Source organism: Triticum aestivum, chromosome 1D (genome assembly GCF_018294505.1).
Source record: "Triticum aestivum cultivar Chinese Spring chromosome 1D, IWGSC CS RefSeq v2.1, whole genome shotgun sequence".
Lineage (NCBI taxonomy): Eukaryota > Viridiplantae > Streptophyta > Magnoliopsida > Poales > Poaceae > Triticum > Triticum aestivum.
The window spans coordinates 361,866,988-361,887,191 of NC_057796.1; the positions used below are offsets into that span (position 1 = coordinate 361,866,988).

Sequence of the window (20,204 nt, forward strand, 5' to 3'; positions counted from 1 at the left end):
CGTAGGATGGGGACACATGTGCACCCACCACACAAAGGCCAAAACCATCCGTCCAAATGTTTCTCCCTCCCCTCCGTTGTCCTGTCGGTAGTCACTTCAATGCTGTTCGTCGCTTCCTCTCGGGTCTCATGTCCAATTTTGGTACAGAATTCTGGAAGATTAACCCTGTTGAATAATATAAACATATTTTGTACAGATTATTTCCAATAATCAATAAAAGGTATTCTTAACATGGTTATCATCTCCACTTGGTTTTGGCGTCCTTATGGCTCACGAACACAAGCGTTCATGACTTCAAATTTATTCGCTATGTTTTTTCTCATTCACGCACATACATTTTTTTCTAGGAAACTTTTGATCTATTCATCACTAATATAACAACACAACGAACACCAAAAATAATAAAATCAACATCCAAAACCATCGACCACCCAGTGACGACTACAAGCACTGAAACAAGCTGAATGCGTGTCACCATCATCACTCCTCCCTCGCTGGAGCCGGGCAAAACTTGTCATAGTAGACAATCAGAGATTGTCGTGCTAAGGCCTCATAGGGCCAATGCACTAGAATAACAACTGCCACCGATGAAGAGAAGCGTAGATCGAAAGGATCCAACCTAAAGACACACCAACGAAGACGAACAAAGACCGGATTCGAGTGGATCCATCAAAGATAACCACCGACCGAATCTTGCGAGGACTACTGGAGACACGCCTCAACGTGCCCTCCGACGATGCTAGACGCATCACCGGAACAGTGGCTAGGCATGGAGAACCTTATTCCATCTTTAGGGAGGCACCGCCGACTCGTCTCCCTGATTAGAACAAAAATCCTAGTAGAACTCAAAGAAAACAAATAAAAACGAACCCTCCCGCCAGTAAGGGTCGGGATCCACCCCCCCCCCCCTAGTCCTAAGGTCACAGGAGACGAGGCAAATCGGAGATGCCTCCGACGAGAGGCAAAAACCCTAACCGCTTGTTCGCTTGGAGGAAAGGCGAAGAGGCAGAAAATAATGACATACACGCACATACACTTAACTCCGTGCATTCGGCTTATACAATCTACATGGGTCGGTTTATAATGGTTTTCGGCTTGTACGATTTTAATACTTCAGTAAATATGATAAGGAATTAAGTTATTGTTCGGATTGATGTAAACCAAATTATTTCGGTATGGTTTCGGTATATACTGTAATAACCAAAGTTCAAGTGAATTTGAAAATGACATAATAATAATTTACAAATTTATGACTCAAACATGTACTTCTTATACAAACAATATATATAACTGTATATAAGTATATATGCATCCATGGATTCATACCATGATGGGTATGGACGTGCTTAGCAATTTTTAAGAGAAAAGCAACTACGTTACAATAAAAATGAACTTGATTAGCAGGGAATCATGCCATGATGGGTATGAACGTGATTAGTAGGGATTCATGCCATGATGGGTATGCCAATGCAAGGCACGCCACTAGTAAGTGTCCCACTAGTAGCGTGTCGGTGCAGTCTTATGCCATAATATATAACTCAATTGCCTCAAACTACTTTGTACATCTAGCTTCATCAACTTTCACCTTCTCTTCTTCCTCCCCTTCACTTATTTCTTCTCCCTCTTGTCTTATTTCTTCACTTCCTTCTTCTCCTCCTCTCTCTTTCCGTTTAATTCTTCCTCCTCTCCCTTATATCTTCTTCCCCCTCACTATATTTCCCCTCTCTCTTCTCTTATTCCTTCACTTCTTCCTCCTCCCTCTAGCCGACGAGTACCCTACGTGGCCGAGAATAGAGCCACCGAAGCGTAGAGATAAGGTAGCAGCTCCACGCACGAGCCTGAGTTGGCCGAGGGCGCCGTAATTAGCCTTCCTCACCGTCGTCGTGGCCGAGCTCCTCATCGCTCCCGTCGTCTCGGTCATGAAGTCTCTACCATTGCCTATGTACCCCGTGTCTGGCTAATCATCACACTACAGCAGCACGTCCACCAAATCCTGTGACAAATCATACACCACCGGTGGCAAGCCCCCCCCCCCCCTAAAAAACTGGCGAGCCCACTCGTCCTCCTTTGTGTCTCCAAATGACCTTTTGCTCAGAGAACCTCATTCACACCAAGAAATCCAAAATGAGACTTCTTCATCCATGATGTCCGTTAAACCAAGGTATAACAGTCCAATATAATTACCGGTTGCCCATGCCACAGTTATCAACATGTCAACTATGTAGTTACTCAGCTGTCATGTGATATTTAACAACATGGGACAACTATAGTTACCAGTTGCTCTTGTTACGTTTGTCGACTGTGTTAGGTCACAATTGACCAACATAGTAGTGATGTGGTTACATTGGTGGTTGTGGCGATGTCCAAATTTAGAACCTATGATTATCCATGAGTAGTCTAACAACCAATGTAATGTTTGTCGATTACAATATGTGAACAATATCGGTAACTCTTATAGTACCAGGCGATAACTTTCGACCTCAAAAATTATGAAAATGTGAGGGGAAAAAGTCCAGTATTAATGCTCAATAACTTTCGTGTGAACAAATTGGTAACATACGCATTACAACCTTGTACCTTCAAAAAAATGTCAAAACAAGCAACATCGAATCTAGTTTCAAAGACTTTGTCACGATGGATTTAATGGTGAGAAAGGAGTATGAATCGGACCAATGGCTTGAGCTATAAAACATTTGATTTGGTGAAATGTTTGTTGACATCAACTTTTTGTCATCTAGTGAATGCATGTATGTGCATCTGAGAAGGGGCGTGGGATTAACTTGTTTTTTCTACCTAAAATCAATCTTATGATGACTTGTGATTTGGCATACAGGATAGTTGTTTTACAGGTCATACGCACACACGGTTGCTTCACATTGCAAGTCAGATCGCTTGAACAACGATCCAACAAAACTGGCATTGGGCATGGGATTTTGTTATGAACACAGTAGAGAAGTAGACGCTCATACATACGCACATGCACACCCTATTCTTATGGGCATCTCCGATAGACTAAGCCAACACATCGTCTTGAGATTGATGTCGCCATAGACGCCTTCATAGTCGACATGTACGTCTCCTACCACTAAACACACATGGCCGAAAGACCTAAAATAAATCCAGAAAAAATGCGATCATCAATGCCAGGTCTAGAATTTGAATTCTGGTTGGTTGGTTCCACCAAGGAACCTAACCATCTCACCATCTGAGCTACCCTCGGTTTGTGGGCATGGGGTTATGACATGTGGATGATTTTGGTATACCTAGTTATTGCACGTCTAAATGACTCAATCAAACGAGAAAGAAAAATAATAATAATAATAAAAGACAAAAGAAAATGCTTGCACGAATCTTAATGAAAAATCAATGACATAGGGTTTAGATATGCAATACTTAGAGCACATCTAGATGTGCTTTAACAAAACTGTACCTAAAACATGTATGTAGAATCTATTCCAAGATCTGAATTATTGTATGACATGTGGGGCGGTTTTTTTGGAGTTTGTACATTAAACCATCACTTGTGCTAAACTTGGCTTGTCACTTTGTCGTGCATCAAACTGGCCCGGCTTTTCTCGTTACAAATAGCCCTCAAGCTTCCTTCAAACCCGCCCACCAGTAGCACATAGTGTGTTTGCCATGGTGGACCTATCGAACTTTCTAGAAGCCAATGCAGCAATGCCGTTTCCGGCCATGGAAGTTGCTCGGAGTCCTCACCTCCCATGCGTTCCCGTGGACGCGAACGCGACAGACAGCAACAGTGCCACCGACGTCCTCGACCTCTGGCGGCAGCAAAAACAAATCCCGGCTCCCTTCGTCTGGCCCAACGCCGACGCACGGCCGTCGTCGATGTTGGAGCTGGACGTGCCTGTGGTCGACATAGGCGCAGCTCTGCACAGCGCCGCCGGGATGGGCCGTGCCGCGGCGCAGGTCGCCGAGGCGTGCGCGAGCCACGGCTTCTTCCAGGTGACAGGGCACGGCGTGGACCCTGCGCTGGCCCGCGCCGCGCTCGACGGCGCGGCGGACTTCTTCCGACTGCCGCTCGCCACTAAGCAGGGCGCCCGCCGCTCCCCGGGGACCGTGGAAGGGTACGCCTCCGCCCACGCCGACCGCTTCGCCGCCAAGCTTCCCTGGAAGGAGACTCTCTCCTTCAGCCACAACCACGACGACGTCGGCGCCCGCGGCAACAGCCACGTCGTCGTGGACTACTTCACCTCCGCCCTAGGCGACGACTTCAAGCACCTAGGGTTGGTAAACCGACTTAATTGTTCTGCTTCTGCAGTCCGATTTTGGCACACACACCTAAACTACGTACGCGTGGTCGCAGGGAGGTGTACCAGGAGTACTGTGAGGCGATGGAGGAGGCGTCGCTGGCGATAATGGAGGTGCTGGGGATGAGCCTGGGGCTGGGGAGAGGGTACTACAGGGACTACTTCGCCGACGGCAGCTCCATCATGAGGTGCAACTACTACCCGCGGTGCCCGGAGCCGGACCGGACGCTGGGCACGGGGCCGCACTGCGACCCGTCGGCGCTGACCATCCTGCTGCAGGACGGCGACGTGGACGGGCTCCAGGTGCTCGTCGACGGCGCATGGCGCTTCGTGCGGCCAAAGACCGGCGAGCTCGTGGTAAACATCGGCGACACCTTCATGGTACGTACTCTTCCCGGTCTGCCGGTCATGGTATGGGATAGCTGCTATGATGTCTACAGGAACGTACGCACCATCGCTTGCTTAAATTTGTTCTAGACTAGATTCGATAATACTTGTAGTGTCATCTTCAATAAATACGGGAGTTGTTATTCCAGAGAACCGTTGCTCTATGGGATAGCTGCTAGTGTCGTCACGAGCGTAAAAGTGTTGCTCTCTCCGCAATCCACAGTGATCAACAACAGATCAACACGTAAGGACACAATTGCCTCTGAAGCAACACCTTGAGCACACGGCAACATGAATTTTTGTGAGAGGACGAGAACGACAGGTCGGCCGGAGGAGAACCATGGGAAGAAGCCAAACGTTTTTGCTAACACAAGTGCATGTTTATCTATATATAAAGACTGAAGCAAACGGCCTTTCAACTGCATCGCTTGTCTTAACTAGTTAACTCTTAACTGCATCGTGTGTCTCTACTATGTTCTTCTGTTGGATTGTATATTTCAACTACCAGTATTAGGCATTCATGCACGTCTACACATGGACACGCATATGTAAGTGATGCGTGCATGGTTAGTCGTCTCTTTCCAGGCAAGCTTTTGAACCACCAAGAGCGAGTGACCGGAAAAGGATACGCGGTTGTTTCTCTTTTGGCCGTTTTGGACGCTTGCCTATCTTGGCAGGCAGGCCGTGGTGGCCGGCGGGGCCTGTCCCCCGCAGCGGTGGGTGACGCCAAAGGAGTCTGTGTGCCGTGACGAGTGCCCGTCCGTAGCTCCTGCCTGCCCTCACCCCCCTATCTGTCTATGCTTGTGCGCGCGGCAGCGGAGCGCACAGCACTCGACCGACGACTCCTCCGCACGTCTCGTCATGCCCGCACCGGTCCGTGCGCCGGCCTCGTCCTCTCTTCTTTCTCTTTATTTAAAACGTGTCGAGTTGGCATCCCGGCGGCGAGCAGCCCGCGTGTCGAGCGCTCGGCTTCTTCCGATCCGAGGTTTTCTTTTGCTAGCCTAGCAGACGAGCACGGATTCACTTGCATTAGTTGGTGTATGTATGGCTTGCAGGCGCTGTCCAACGGGCGGTACAAGAGCTGCCTCCACCGCGCGGTGGTGCACCGGGAGAAAGAGCGCCGGTCGCTGGCCTACTTCCTCGCCCCGCGGGAGGACCGGGTGGTGCGCCCGCCACCGTCGCCGGCGCCGGCGCCGCGGCTCTACCCGGACTTCACCTGGGCGGAGCTCATGCGCTTCACGCAGCGCCACTACCGCGCCGACGCCCGCACGCTCGACGCCTTCGCGCGCTGGCTCGACCCGCCCACCTGCTCCGCCACGCCCTTGTCGCACGGCCCGGCCCAGGCCCAAGGGACTGTCTAGTGTGCGTGATTGATTAGCTATCTCTGCTGTTCTTGCTAAAAAAAATCTATCTCTGATGTTATATGTATACAACGACTTGTGTCTGTTCTGGGCTTGTGTTTCTTCTTGTATGTACATCCATCGGAGGCATATGTGAGCTAGTAACTGCGGTACTAACTAGTAATTAGTAGTATGTATATTTCTTACATCGTGATCCTTGTGTACCCAATCCACTACTTAGAAGTTGTTGAATGAAGTCATGTGGGATGCTCGAGGATAGAAGCTGAGTCAGATTGTGAACTTGTGATTGATGCAGTAAAAGATCCTTATAGATTCAATGGTTCCCAAGCAGCAATGATTGTTGAATGCGCTCGACTCTCTTGTGACTTCGGACAGGTGAAATTTTTCTTATGCAACCGAGAAGCAAACAGTGTAGCACATGCTTTGGCTAAGCAAGCATATATGCCCAAGAATTCTTCTGTTTGGGAAGATGACCCGCCTGATTTTATTTCTTCTTTGATTGTAAATGACATTGTTATCATCTCACAAATGAAATCTTTACCCTGTCAAAAAAAGCTTAGAAGTTGTTGGATAAAGCTTCACTAGAAGGGTTTGTTGTTTGTGCAACAAACCCCCTTTATTGAACTCGTGCTCCAGCCAGTTGCGTCAAAAGTTTGAACTGATGGAGAGAGGCGGGCAATATATTTCACACCCCCCTCCTCACGTCTAGTCTTATTTAATTCTTGGACGTTGGATCGATGTAGACCACAGAATCTTTTTATTTAATACTGCGTTGGCAAGGTTTTAAACTCAAAACCTCTTGGCTCGGATAGCATATTGAATTCATGCTCCAGCTAGTTGCTACAAAAGTCCGGGCTGATAGGGAGAGACAGACAATATATTTCATCACCCCTGACTACGCACTCAATTATAAGGAGACTGACAAAACAACACAATGATAAACAATTTATGGTAAACGCACCATACCAAAATTCCTTTTTTTAGGGTTGTCACTTCCCTAAATTTAGTGAACCCCGTCGATTTATGTCCTGGAAGAGCATCCTGGAACCTGGCTTGATAAATACAAAACAAGATATGTTTATATTACGGAAAATGGTTTTTTCATAAATATTCTCCAACAGGCGAATTTAGTGCCATGTTTTCATCTTGGCGCAATCTAATTTGAGAAAGGTAGTACTCAAATGATCCTCCGGAGATAGATTATAAGGATCAAGTCAGTGGAAGAATCATCTAAAATTGTTCTCTTCCTTCAAAGCAAATGTTGAATGAAAAGTTGGAAATGGAAACTCCACACTCCTCTGGTTTGACTCCTGGCTAGATCAACGACTGATCCAAAAAAATAAATTAGAGTTGCACTCTTTTGCTATCAATGACTGATAAGCCTTTACCTCTTTTGTGAATTCATAAGATTTGACTGTGCACTTTCAGAGACCACTTTCTACTCAAGCTTTCACACAATACAGTGAACTTCAAGAGTTGAGACACAACACTTTCAGCCACAAGTACAAGATAAATGGACCTGTCAGGGAAAGAATAATGGATATTCATCTATCAAGATGTATAGTTGCTTACAAGCACATGTAGAAGCTCATGTCTTGCTTAAATGGCTTTGGAAAAATGTGGTAGCAGATGCAACCCTCTTGAAGAAGAAATCCATGCATCTTGGTTGTTATGACTGTGTTTTACAATGAGAAATCTGAAGAAACAACTATGCATTTATTCTACGACTACCCCTTTTCTCAAGACTATTGGGCAAGTATCCTTCCCACGAGAATCTCCCTGTTTGATGAAATCATTCAAGCTCGTAAGATGCTGACAAAGAATATTGCCATCTTATCTTATAATTACTAATTGAAGGCACCATTCGAGTCATCACGTTAATCCACATCAGCAGGATTAATGTAGCCATTAGATTATAAAATTAATGGTCAAGATATATTAGAAGACTCTACAAGATTTTTAATACAGAAAATAACACGTACATCAAGAAGGTTAAACCAAGACGTACATGGAAGAGTCCTCAACAAGCACGTCAAGCTTCAACCTGCAAAAATCCATGTGCCTTGCTTTTTGATGGAAAAAACATAACTACTTCAAAGACTCCTCAACACCTACGTCTCCATAGAAAAACACCCACGTTCACTTTCTTTGCTGGCAAGTTTTTATTGGTTTTCAAGCTATACAAATCCACGTGCCATCTCCCTTTATGATGGAAAAGAGATATGTACAATATTTAATAGCCAAGATTTATTAGAGGACCATATAAGATATTTAATAGAAAAATTAGCATGTACGAAAAACTGATTAAACCAGCACGTACATGGAAGAGTCCTCAACAACCATGTTAAGTTTCAGCTAACACAAAATCCACTTGCCTTCCTTTGTTATGGAAAAAAAATCCTCAACACCTACGTTGCCCCTACAAAAAAGAGCCCCACGTTATCAAAAGGAGTATAATCTAAAAAGGGTGTCCATGTCCCAGTTACCACATACAAAATAATACGTACATGTTCCCATGAAAAATGAAAAAGAAGCGTAAAAATGAAAAAAAAATATGTACAAATAAATACTTCCCAAGAATCAATTTATAAAAAGAGAGAGTCAATGCCTAACTGAAAAAAAAATCAGTCCTACGTTACGAATAAAAGACCCAGACTGTATTAATAAATATGTGAGATGACCTAATTGTAACATAACTAGGAAAATATTCGTAAATTTTACACAGAGGAATATCATATATGAACTTTTTTGTGTGAAATCAATCATATATGAACATAACCTAACTTTTATGGGTATTGTAAATAGGGGCATTCCACAATGCCACCCATTAAAATTTGAATCATATTGGGCAAAACAATTTTTCAAGTATTACGATATACTCCATGGTTTAATTCGATACACGCTTGGTAAATTCTCAATGAAGTACAATATTGTATTTAATAACAAATTTAAAGAGGGACTATTGCCCAATGCAGTAAGAAGGAATGGAGATTATCTAAATCATAGAAATAGTGTTTCATTAATGATACATATGTACTCCGACCAAGACAAATTGATACATGCTTACAAAAAGGAATCTAACACCAAATCGAACACATATCCAACTCACAATAGTATGTTGAATAATATCTCAAAAACACTAGGCACCACTTCTGATAATTTCAGTTTATGTAATATTTTTCAGGGGAAATTCAAGCAAATGTAATAATACAATAGAAGAAAGCAATAGCAATGAAACTTAACGATCATTATGCTAAGCAAATAGATGGGTCTTCTCCATCACATCATTCTCCTAATGATGTGATCCCGTTCATCAAATGACAACACATGTCTATGGCTAGGAAACTTAACCATCTTTGATTAACGAGCTAGTCTAGTAGAGGCTTACTAGGGACACGGTGTTTTGTCTATGTATCCACACATGTATCAAGTTTCCAGTTAATATAATTGTAGCATGAATAATAAACATTTATCATGATATAAGGAAATATAAAATAACAACTTTATTATTGCCTCTAGGGCAGATTTCCTTCAGTCTCCCACTTGCACTAGAGTCAATAATCTAGTTCACATCGCCATGTGATTTAACACCAATAGTTCACATCACCATGTGATTAACACCCATAGTTCACATCGCCATGTGACCAACACCCAAAGGGTTTACTAGAGTCAATAATCTAGTTCACATCGCCATGTGATTAACACCCAAATAATACTAAGGTGTGATCATGTTTTGCTTGTGAGAGAAGTTTAGTCAACGGGTCTGCCACATTCTGATCTGTATGTATTTTGCAAATTTCTATGTCTAAAATGCTCTGCATGGAGCTACTCTAGCTAATTGCTCCCACTTTCAATATGTATCTAGATCAAGACTCAGAGTCATCTAGATCGGTGTTAAAGCTTGCATCGACGTAACTCTTTACGACGAACTCTTTATCACCTCCATAACCGAGAAATATTTCCTTAGTCCTCTTTAGGTACCTAAGGATAATTTGATCGATGTCCAATGATCTACTCCTAGATCACTATTGTACCCATTTGCCAAACTCATGTCAAGGCACACAATAGGTCTGGTACACAACATGGCGTACTTTATAGAACCTATGACTGAGGCATAGGAAATGACTTTCATTCTCTCTATATATTCTGCCGTGGTTGGGTTTTGAGTCTTACTCAACTTCACACCTTGTAACACAGGCAAGAACCCTTTCTTTGACCGATCCATTTTGAACTGCTTCAAAAACTTTATCAAGGTATGTGATTTGTGAAAGTCCTATTAAGCGTCTTGATCTATGTCTATAGATCTTGATGCCTAATATATAAGAAGCTTCACCGAGGTCTTTCATTGAAAAACTTTTCTTCAAGTATCCTTTTATGTTATCTAGAAATTCTATATCATTTCCAATTAACAATATGCCATCCACATATAATATTAGAAATGCTACAGAGCTCCCCCTCACTTTCTTGTAAATACAGGCTTCACCATAAGTCTGTATAAAACCATATGCTTTGATCATCTTATCAAAGCGTATATTCCAACTCCGAGATGCCTGCACTAGTCCATAGATGGATCGCTGGAGTTTGCACACTTTGTTAGCACCTTTAGGATTGAGAAAACCTTCTGGTTGCGTCATATACAACTCTTCTTTAATAAATCCATTAAGAAATGTAGTTTTGACATCCATTTGCCAGATTTCATAAATGCGACAATTGCTAACATGATTCGGATGGACTTTAAACATCGATACGAATGAGAAAATCCCATCGTAGTCAACACCTTGAACTTGTTGAAAACCTTTTGCAACAATTCGAGATTTGTAGATAGTAACACTATTATCAGCGTCCGTCTTCCTTTTGAAGATCCATTTATTCTCAATGGCTTGCCGATCATCGGGCAAGTCAATCAAAGTCCATACTTTGTTTTCATACATGGATCCTATCTCAGATTTCATGGCCTCAAGCCATTTATCGGAATCTGGGCTCATCATCGCTTCCTCATAGTTTGTAGGTTCGTCATGGTCTAGTAACATGACTTCCACAACAGGATTATCGTACCACTCTGGTGCGGAACGTGCTCTGGTTGACCTACGAGGTTCGGTAGTAACTTGATCCGAAGTTTCATGATCATTATCATTAGCTTCCTCACTAGTTGGTGTAGGCATCACGGGAACGGTTTTCTGTGATGAGCTACTTTCCAATTCGAGAGAAGGTACAATTACCTAATCAAGTTCTACATTTCCTCCCACTCACTTCTTTCAAGAGAAACTCCTTCTCTAGAAAGGATCCATTCTTAGCAACGAATATCTTGCCTTCGGATCTGTGATAGAAGGTGTACCCAAAGGTTTCCTTTGGGTATCCTATGAAGACGCATTTCTCCGATTTGGGTTCGAGCTTATCAGGTTGAAGCTTTTTCACATAAGCATCGCAGCCCCAAACTTTAAGAAACGACAGCTTAGGTTTCTTGCCAAACCACAGTTCATATGGTGTCGTCTCAACGGATTTAGATGGTGCCCTATTTAACGTGAATGCAGCCGTCTCTAAAGCATAACCCCAAAACGATAGCGGTAAATCGGTAAGAGACATCATAGATCACACCATATCTAATAAAGTACGGTTACGACGTTCGGACACACCATTACGTTGTGGTGTTCCAGGTGGTGTGAGTTGTGAAACTATTCCACATTGTTTTAAATGAAGGCCAAACTCGTAACTCAATATTCGCCTCCGCGATCAGATCGTAGAAACTTTATTTTCTTGTTACGAGGATTCTCCAGTTCACTCTGAAATTCTTTGAACTTTTCAAATGTTTCAGACTTGTGTTTCATCAAGTAGATATACCCATATCTGCTCAAATCATCTGTGAAGGTCAGAAAATAATGATACCCGCCACGAGCCTCAACACTCATCGGACCCCATACATCGGTATGTATTATTTCCAATAAGTCAATGGCTCGCTCCATTGTTCCGGAGAACGGAGTTTTAGTCATCTTGCCCATGAGGCATAGGTCGGAAGTATCAAATGATTCAATATCAAGTGATTCCAAAAATCCATCTGTATGGAGTTTCTTCATGTGCTCTACACCAATATGACCTAAACGGCAGTGCCACAAATATGTTGCACTATCATTATCAACTTTGCATCTTTTGGCATCAATATTATGAATATGTGTATCACTATGATCAAGATTCAATAAACCATTGGGTGTATGACCATAGAAGGTTTTATTCATGTAAACAGAACAACCATTATTCTCTAACTTAAATGAATAACCATATCGCAATACACATGATCCAATCATATTCATGCTCAACGCAAACACCGAATAACATTTCCAACACTAATCTCGAAGGTAGAGGGAGTGTGCGCTGGTGATCTTATCAACCTTGGAATCTCTTCCAAGACACATCGTCACCTCGCCCTTAACTAGTCTCTGTTCATTTTGCAATTCCTATTTCGAGTTACTAATCTTAGCAACTGAACCGGTATCAAATACCTTGGGGTTACTATGAACACTAGTAAAGTACACATCAATAACATGTATATCAAATATACCTTTGTTCACTTTGCCATCCTTCTTATCCGCCAAGTATTTGGGGTAGTTCCGCTTCCATTGACCATTCCCTTTGCAGTAGAAGCACTCAGTTTCAGGCTTAGGTCTAGCTTTGGGTTTCTTCACGGGAGTGGCAACTTGCTTGCCATTCTTTCTTGAAGTTTCCTTTCTTTTCCCTTGCCTTTTTTTTGAAACTAGTGGTCTTGTTAACCATGAACACTTGATGCTCTTTCTTTATTTCTACCTCCGCCTATTTTAGCATCGCGAAGAGCTCGGGAATCATTTTCATCATCCCTTGCATATTATAGTTCATCACGAAGTTCCAGTAACTTGGTGATAGTGACTAGAGAACTCTGTCAATCACTATCTTATCTGGAAAATTAACTCCCACTTGATTCAAGCGATTGTAGTACTCAGACATTCTGAGCACATGCTCACTGGTTGAGCTATTCTCCTCCATCTTGTAGGCAAAGTACTTGTCAGAGGTCTCATACCTCTTGACTCGGCCATGAGTCTGAAATACCAATTTCAGCTCTTGCAACATCTTATATGCTCCGTGGAGTTCAAAACGTTTTTGAAGTCCCGGTACTAAGCCGTAAAGCATGGCGTACTAAACTATCAAGTAGTCATCATACCGAGCTTGCCAAACGTCCATAACGTCTGCATCTTCTCCTGCAATAGGTCTGTCACCTAGCGGTGCATCAAGGACATAATTCTTCTGTGGGGCAATGAGGATAATCCTCAGATCATGGACCCAGTCCGCATCATTGCTACTATCATCTTTTAACTATTTTTCTCTAGGAACATATCAAAAATAAACGGGGAGCTACATCACAAGCTATTGATCTACAACATAGATATGCAAATACTACAAGGACTAAGTTCATAATAAATTAAGTTCAATTAATCAATTTACTTAAGAACTCCCACTTAGATAGACATCCCTCGAGTCATCTAAATGATCACGTGATCCATATCAACTAAACCATGTCCGATCATCACGTGAGATGGAGTAGTTTTCAATAGTGAACATCTCTATGTTGATCATATCTACTATATGATTCACGTTCGACCTTTCGGTCTCCAGTGTTCCGAGGCCATGTCTGTACATGCTAGGCTCGTCAAGTTTAACCCGAGTATTCCGCACGTGCAAAACTGGCTTGCACCTGTTGTTTGTGAACGTAGAGCTTATCACACCCGATCATCACGTGGTGTCTCGGCACGACGAACTGTCGCACCGGTGCATACTCAGGGAGAACACTTATACCTTGAAATTTAGTAAGGGATCATCTTATAATGCTACCGCCGTACTAAGCAAAATAAGATGCATAAAAGATAAACATCACATGCAATCAAAATATGTGACATGATATGGCCATCATCATCTTGTGCCTTTGATCTCCATCTCCAAAGCACCATCATGATCTCCATCGTCACCGGCTTGACACCTTGATCTCCATCGTACCGTCATTGTCGTCTCTCCAACTATTGCTTCTACGACTATCGCTACCGCTTAGTGATAAAGTAAAGCAATTACATGGCGATTGCATTTCATACAATAAAGCGACAACCATAAGGCTCCTGCCAGTTGCCGATAACTTTTACAAAACACGATCATCTCATACAACAATTTATATCTCATCACGTCTTGACCATATCACATCCAACATGCCCTGCAAAAACAAGTTAGACATCCTCTACTTTGTTGTTGCAAGTTTTACGTGGCTGCTACGGGCTTCTAGCAAGAACCGTTCTTACCTATACATCAAAACCACAACGATTTTTCGTCAAGTGTGCTGTTTTAACCTTCAACAAGGACCGGCCGTAGTCAAACTCGATTCAACTAAAGTTGAAGAAACAGACACCCGCCAGTCACCTGTGTGTAAAGCACGTCGGTAGAACCTGTCTCATGAACGTGGTCATGTAATGTTGGTTCGGGCCGCTTCATCCAACAATACCGCCGAATGAAAGTAAGACGTTGGTGGTAAGCAGTACGACTATTATCGCCCACAACTCTTTGTGTTCTACCCGTTCTTATCATCTATGCATAGACCTAGCTCGGATGCCACTGTTGGGGAACGTAGCATGCAATTTCAAAAAGTTTCCTATGATCATGCAAGATCTATCTAGGAGATGCATAGCAACGAGAGGGGGAGAGTGTGTCCACGTACCCTCGTAGACCGAAAACGGAAGCGTTAGGTTAATGCGGTTAATGTAGTCGAACATCTTCGCGATCCAACCGATTCAAGTACCGAATGTATGGCACCTCCGTGTTCAGCACACGTTCATCTCGATGACGTCCCTCGAACTCTTGATCCAGCAGAGGGTCAAGGGAGAGTTTCGTCAGGACGACGGCGTGGTGACGGTGATGGTGATGTGATCCACACAAGGCTTCGCCTAAGCACTACAACGCTATGACCGGAGGAGTAAACTGTGGAGGGGGGAACCGCACACGGCTAAGAGAACAATTGATGTGCCTTTGGGGTGCCCCCCACCTCCGTATATAAAGGAGGGGAGGAGGAGGTGGCCGGCCCTAGGGGTTGCGCGCCATGGGGGGAGTCCTACTAGGACTACACTCCTAGTAGGATTCGCCCCCCTCCTTCCAACAGAGAGGGGAAGGGGAAAGAGGGGAGAGGGAGAAGGAAAGGGGGGGCCGCACCCCCACCCCTTGTCCAATTCGGATTGGGTAGGGGGAAGACGCACGCCACCTCTTGTGGCCTGCCTCCCTCTCTCCACTATGGCCCATGAGGCCTATTAACTTTCCCGGGGGGTTCCAGTAACCTCCCGGTACTCCAAAAAATCCCCGAACCTCTTCGGAACCATTCCGGTGTCCGTATATAACCTTCCAATATATGAATCTTTACCTCTCGACCATTTCGAGCCTCCTCGTCACGTACGTGATCTCATCCGGGATTCCGAACAAACTTCGGTCACCAAAACACACAACTCATAATACAAATCGTCATCGAACGTTAAGCGTGCGGACCCTACGGGTTCGAGAACTATGTAGACATGACCGAGACACATCTCCGGTCAATAACCAATAGCGGAACCTGGATGCTCATATTGGTTCCTACATATTCTACGAAGATCTTTATCGGTCAAACCGCATAACAACATACGTCATTCCCTTTGTCATCGGTATGTTACTTGCCCGAGATTCGATCGTCGGTATCATCATACCTAGTTCAATCTCGTTACCGGCAAGTCTCTTTACTCGTTCCGTAATGCATAATTCCGCAACTAACTCATTAGTCACATTGCTTGCAAGGCTTATTATGACGTGCATTACCGAGAGGGCCCAGAGATACCTCTCCGATACTCAGAGTGACAAATCCTAATCTCGGTCTATGCCAACCTAACAAACACCTTTGGAGATACCTGTAGAGCATCTTTATAATCACCCAGTTACGTTGTGACGTTTGATAGCACACAAGGTATTCCTCCGGTATTCGGGAGTTGCATAATCTCATAGTCGAAGGAATATGTATAAGTGATGAAGAAAGCAATAGCAATAGAACTTAACGATCATTATGTTAAGCTAACGGATGGGTCTTGTCCATCACATCATTCTCCTAATGATGTGATCCCATTCATAAAATGACAACAAATGTCTATGGTTAGGAAACTTAACCATTTTTTATTAACGAGCTAGTCTAGTAGAGGCTTACTAGGGACACAGTGCTTTGTCTATGTATCCACACATGTATCAAGTTTCCGGTTAATACAATTCTAGCATGAATAATAAACATTTATCATGATATAAGAAAATATAAAATAACAACTTTATTATTGCCTCTAGGGCATATTTCTTTCATTCGCCCCTTGTAACCGTCCCTCCTTTCAGGCTTTCGAACTCTCTCTAAAGTGACAATATAGTAAGAAGCACAAAATATGCTTCGGACGTGGATTTTTGGCTCTGGGAGCATATGCTCCCTTTTTTGCAGGGGAGCATATGCTCCCTAATGAACAGTAAAATCAAAATAAATAGTAAATAAATTTTAAAATTCTGAAATTTTTTGTAGACGTTCATATTTGTGTAGCAAGTGTGCTTGACAATTATCATGGCATATGGAATAGCAGTGCTTCTTCGGAGAAAAAACAAAATTAAAGTGTAACATTTGGCGTTCGACTTGTTTTTTTGCACGAGTCAAAATGCATAATTTTTTCCCTGAAAATTTGCATGTACCATTTGGGTATGACAATGAACGTATCTATTTTTTTCAAGTTCTTTTTTACATTTATAAAATCCATTTTTGGCACGCAGGAGCATTTGCTCCCTAGAACCAAAATAGATTTCCGAAAACATACCCACATGTCACTCATCTTGTTTGAAAATGTGCATCGACATTTTACTAAAGTTGCACATCTTTTAAGAGTGCAATTTTTGGCTAAGTAATGTATAATTTTATTTGACTAAAATTTTGAAAATATTAAACAAAAGATTGATTAAGTAATGAAAGAGCAATTTGTGTTCTTGGGAGCTGTACAACTTTGGTATAACACTACATGTGTGTATGTATTATTTTCCTTCGGCGCTTTAGATACGGCTATGGTTTGGTTTGATGCAATTACAAGTGCCATGCTGCATGTCGCCTCCAACATTGGTGGCACTATCGTAACTGACGCTGAGTGTTTTAATAAGACTGATAATACAAATTTCACTTATTTGTGGCAGTGCCGTTTGGGTCACATTGGCAAGAAACACATGAAAAAACTCCATAGTAATGGACTTTGGGAGTCTTTGATTTTGAATCATTTGACACTCGTGAACCTTGTCTGATGGGAAAAAATGACTAGAACATTGTTCACAAAACATATGGAATGGGGGACGACTTGTTGAAAATCATACATATGGATATATGTGGTCTGACGAGTGTAGCTGCACGCGGTGGATTCCTCTTGTTTATTGCTTTCACGAATGATTTGAGTAGATATGGTTAGATTTACATAATGAAACATAAGTTTGAAACCTTAAAAACTTCAAGGAAAATTGGAGTGAAGTAGAAAATCACTCTAACAAGAAAGTTAACTTTCTACGATTAGACCACTGAGGAGAATATTTAGGTTACGAGTTTAGCGAGCATCTGAACAGATGTGGCATGTTTCACAGCTTAAGGTGCCTCCCGAAACACCACAAAAATGGAGTGTTTGAGAGACATAATTAGAAAAATGCTCTTGACATATACAAAAAAAATGTAAAGTAAAAACCAAAAGAAACATAAGAAAAATAAAAAATAGAGAAGAAATAAGATAACCAAACAAAAACAAAGAAACAAAAAACCGATGAAAAATGAGAAAGAAGGAAACAAAACAGAAGAAAAAGGAAAAAAGAAAAACCCAATGAAAACCAAGAAAGAAATGAATAAAACCAAAGAAAAACGGCGAGAAAATAAAAAACAGAGAAAAAAAATGGAGAAACCCAATGAAAAAGGAAAACGAAAAAACCATGAAAAAAAGGGAGAAGAAACAGTGAAAACCCAGCTCGTTTGGACTTAAGTAGTACTGCCCTACTACTTCATCACTAACCCGATGCAAGCCCATTGGCTAGTAGCGCTTGCAACCAACAGGGAGACCACGGTTCAAATCCCCGCGCGCTCCCTTTTCTCTTCACTAACTCCTTTAAGTGCCCGTTGTCGGGCCGTCCAACTCCCTTTTCTCTTCACTAACTCCTTTAAGTGCCCGTTGTCGGGCCGTCCCTTGGATGCTCGCAGACGTCAGCTACCCTGCTCCTATTTGGCGTCTTCAACGCTGGTTAGAGTGCATTTTGCTAACCGGCGGACACACCCTGCACGTCATTGGTATCTAAATGGATCGGCATGTGTAGGGTTTTTCACCGGTTTTCTCATTTTAGTTTCTTCCATCTTTTTTGTCTCTTTTTTATGTTTTATTTTTCTTGTTTTATCAAATTCATGAACTTTTCCAATTTCACAATCTTTTTCCCAATTTGTAACCTTTTTCCTATTGTTTGTGAACTTTTTCATTTCGAATCTGTGAACTTTTTTTCAAATTTGTAAACTTTTACCAAATTCTGTGAACTATTGTCAAATTAGGTTTTTTTATTTTTGAACTTTTTCTCCGGATTAGTGAGCTTGTTTTGTTTCACGAACTTTTTCCAAATTACGAACTTTTCCAAGTCTTCAACGCTGGTTAGAGTGCATTTTGCTAACCGGCGGACACACCCTGCACGTCATTGGTATCTAAATGGATCGGCATGTGTAGGGTTTTTCACCGGTTTTCTCATTTTAGTTTCTTCCATCTTTTTTGTCTCTTTTTTATGTTTTATTTTTCTTGTTTTATCAAATTCATGAACTTTTCCAATTTCACAATCTTTTTCCCAATTTGTAACCTTTTTCCTATTGTTTGTGAACTTTTTCATTTCGAATCTGTGAACTTTTTTTCAAATTTGTAAACTTTTACCAAATTCTGTGAACTATTGTCAAATTAGGTTTTTTTATTTTTGAACTTTTTCTCCGGATTAGTGAGCTTGTTTTGTTTCACGAACTTTTTCCAAATTACGAACTTTTCCAAGTCTTGAGTTTTTTTTATTCATAAACTTTTCTCAAATTTGTGATTTTTTTCAAAATTTAATAAACTTTTTAAAAATTTGTTGAACCTTTTTTTTACATTTTTAAAAATTTTTAGTCATTTTCCTATTTTGATAAAGTCAACTGTCAACTCTTAGTGATCAACTGTCGCTGGTGGACTGGTCAACATAGAAAAAAACTTAGCTGGCTGGCCCCTAGGAGTTCTCCTTCGGCCAGGCCGAGCAACACCTGGAAGAAAAGGAAAATGGGCCGTCCCACTCTCACGTGAGTTTTTCTTGTTTTTTTTGTTCTTTTCCATTTTTTATTTTGGAAAATATTTCAAATTCAAAAAATGTTCAGGATTTCAAAAATATTATGCTAGCCGACTAACAAAGGACTTTTTGGTACACTTGAAAGGCACCCCATAAAATCTTTTTCCAATGTTGATCATTTTTTCCTGCATAAAACAACAGCTGTGTTCCTAGATATTTAACTGGGTTGGAAGGTGGCACTAATCCACTTTACAAAGAAAAATTTGTATTTGACCATAAAGTCGAACATAGTGTGAACAGATTATCATATCCAAGACCTTGAGACCTTCTATCAGACGCACGCAGGCGTCAGTTTTTTAGGGGAAGCAAGGGTCTGCTATGGCTGGCAATGACTAAAAGCAAAGGCAAATGGGCCAGCCCATTTGGCGCAAGGTTTTTTGCTTCTGTTTTATTTATTTTTACATTTTGGAAAATGTTTCAAATCCAAAAAAAAACATGTTTGTGATTTTAAGAGAAAGTTCATGAATATAATAAATGCATACTAATTTCATAATTAGTTTCATTATTATTTTTAAAGCCACCGAATATGGAAAATGTTCATGAATTTTAATAGATGTTCCGAATTGTAAAATCTGTTCATGAATTTCAAACAATTACCATGTTGATGAAAAAATCTCATGGACTTTAAAATGTTCTTACTGTTCTAAAATATTTAGAATTTCAAAAGGTGTTTAGGAATTTTACAAATCCTATTAAACAATAAAATTTTGTCAATTTCACAAAAATGTGGTATGAGATTAAAAAATGTTCAGTGTATACTGAAAGCATGTTCATC

General features: G+C 41.8%; 1 protein-coding gene across 1 annotated transcript; it reads left to right on the top strand.

The window, feature by feature from the left end:
• Positions 1–3,562: 3,562 nt before the first annotated feature.
• LOC123170018 (gibberellin 20 oxidase 2) lies at positions 3,563–6,254 on the top strand. The gene is made up of 3 exons (XM_044587870.1): positions 3,563–4,247; positions 4,328–4,652; positions 5,714–6,254. The coding sequence occupies exons 1-3, from the start codon at positions 3,640–3,642 to the stop codon at positions 6,017–6,019; spliced, it is 1,239 nt and encodes a 412-aa protein (XP_044443805.1). The 5' UTR covers positions 3,563–3,639; the 3' UTR covers positions 6,020–6,254.
• The last annotated feature ends 13,950 nt before the right edge of the window (positions 6,255–20,204 follow it).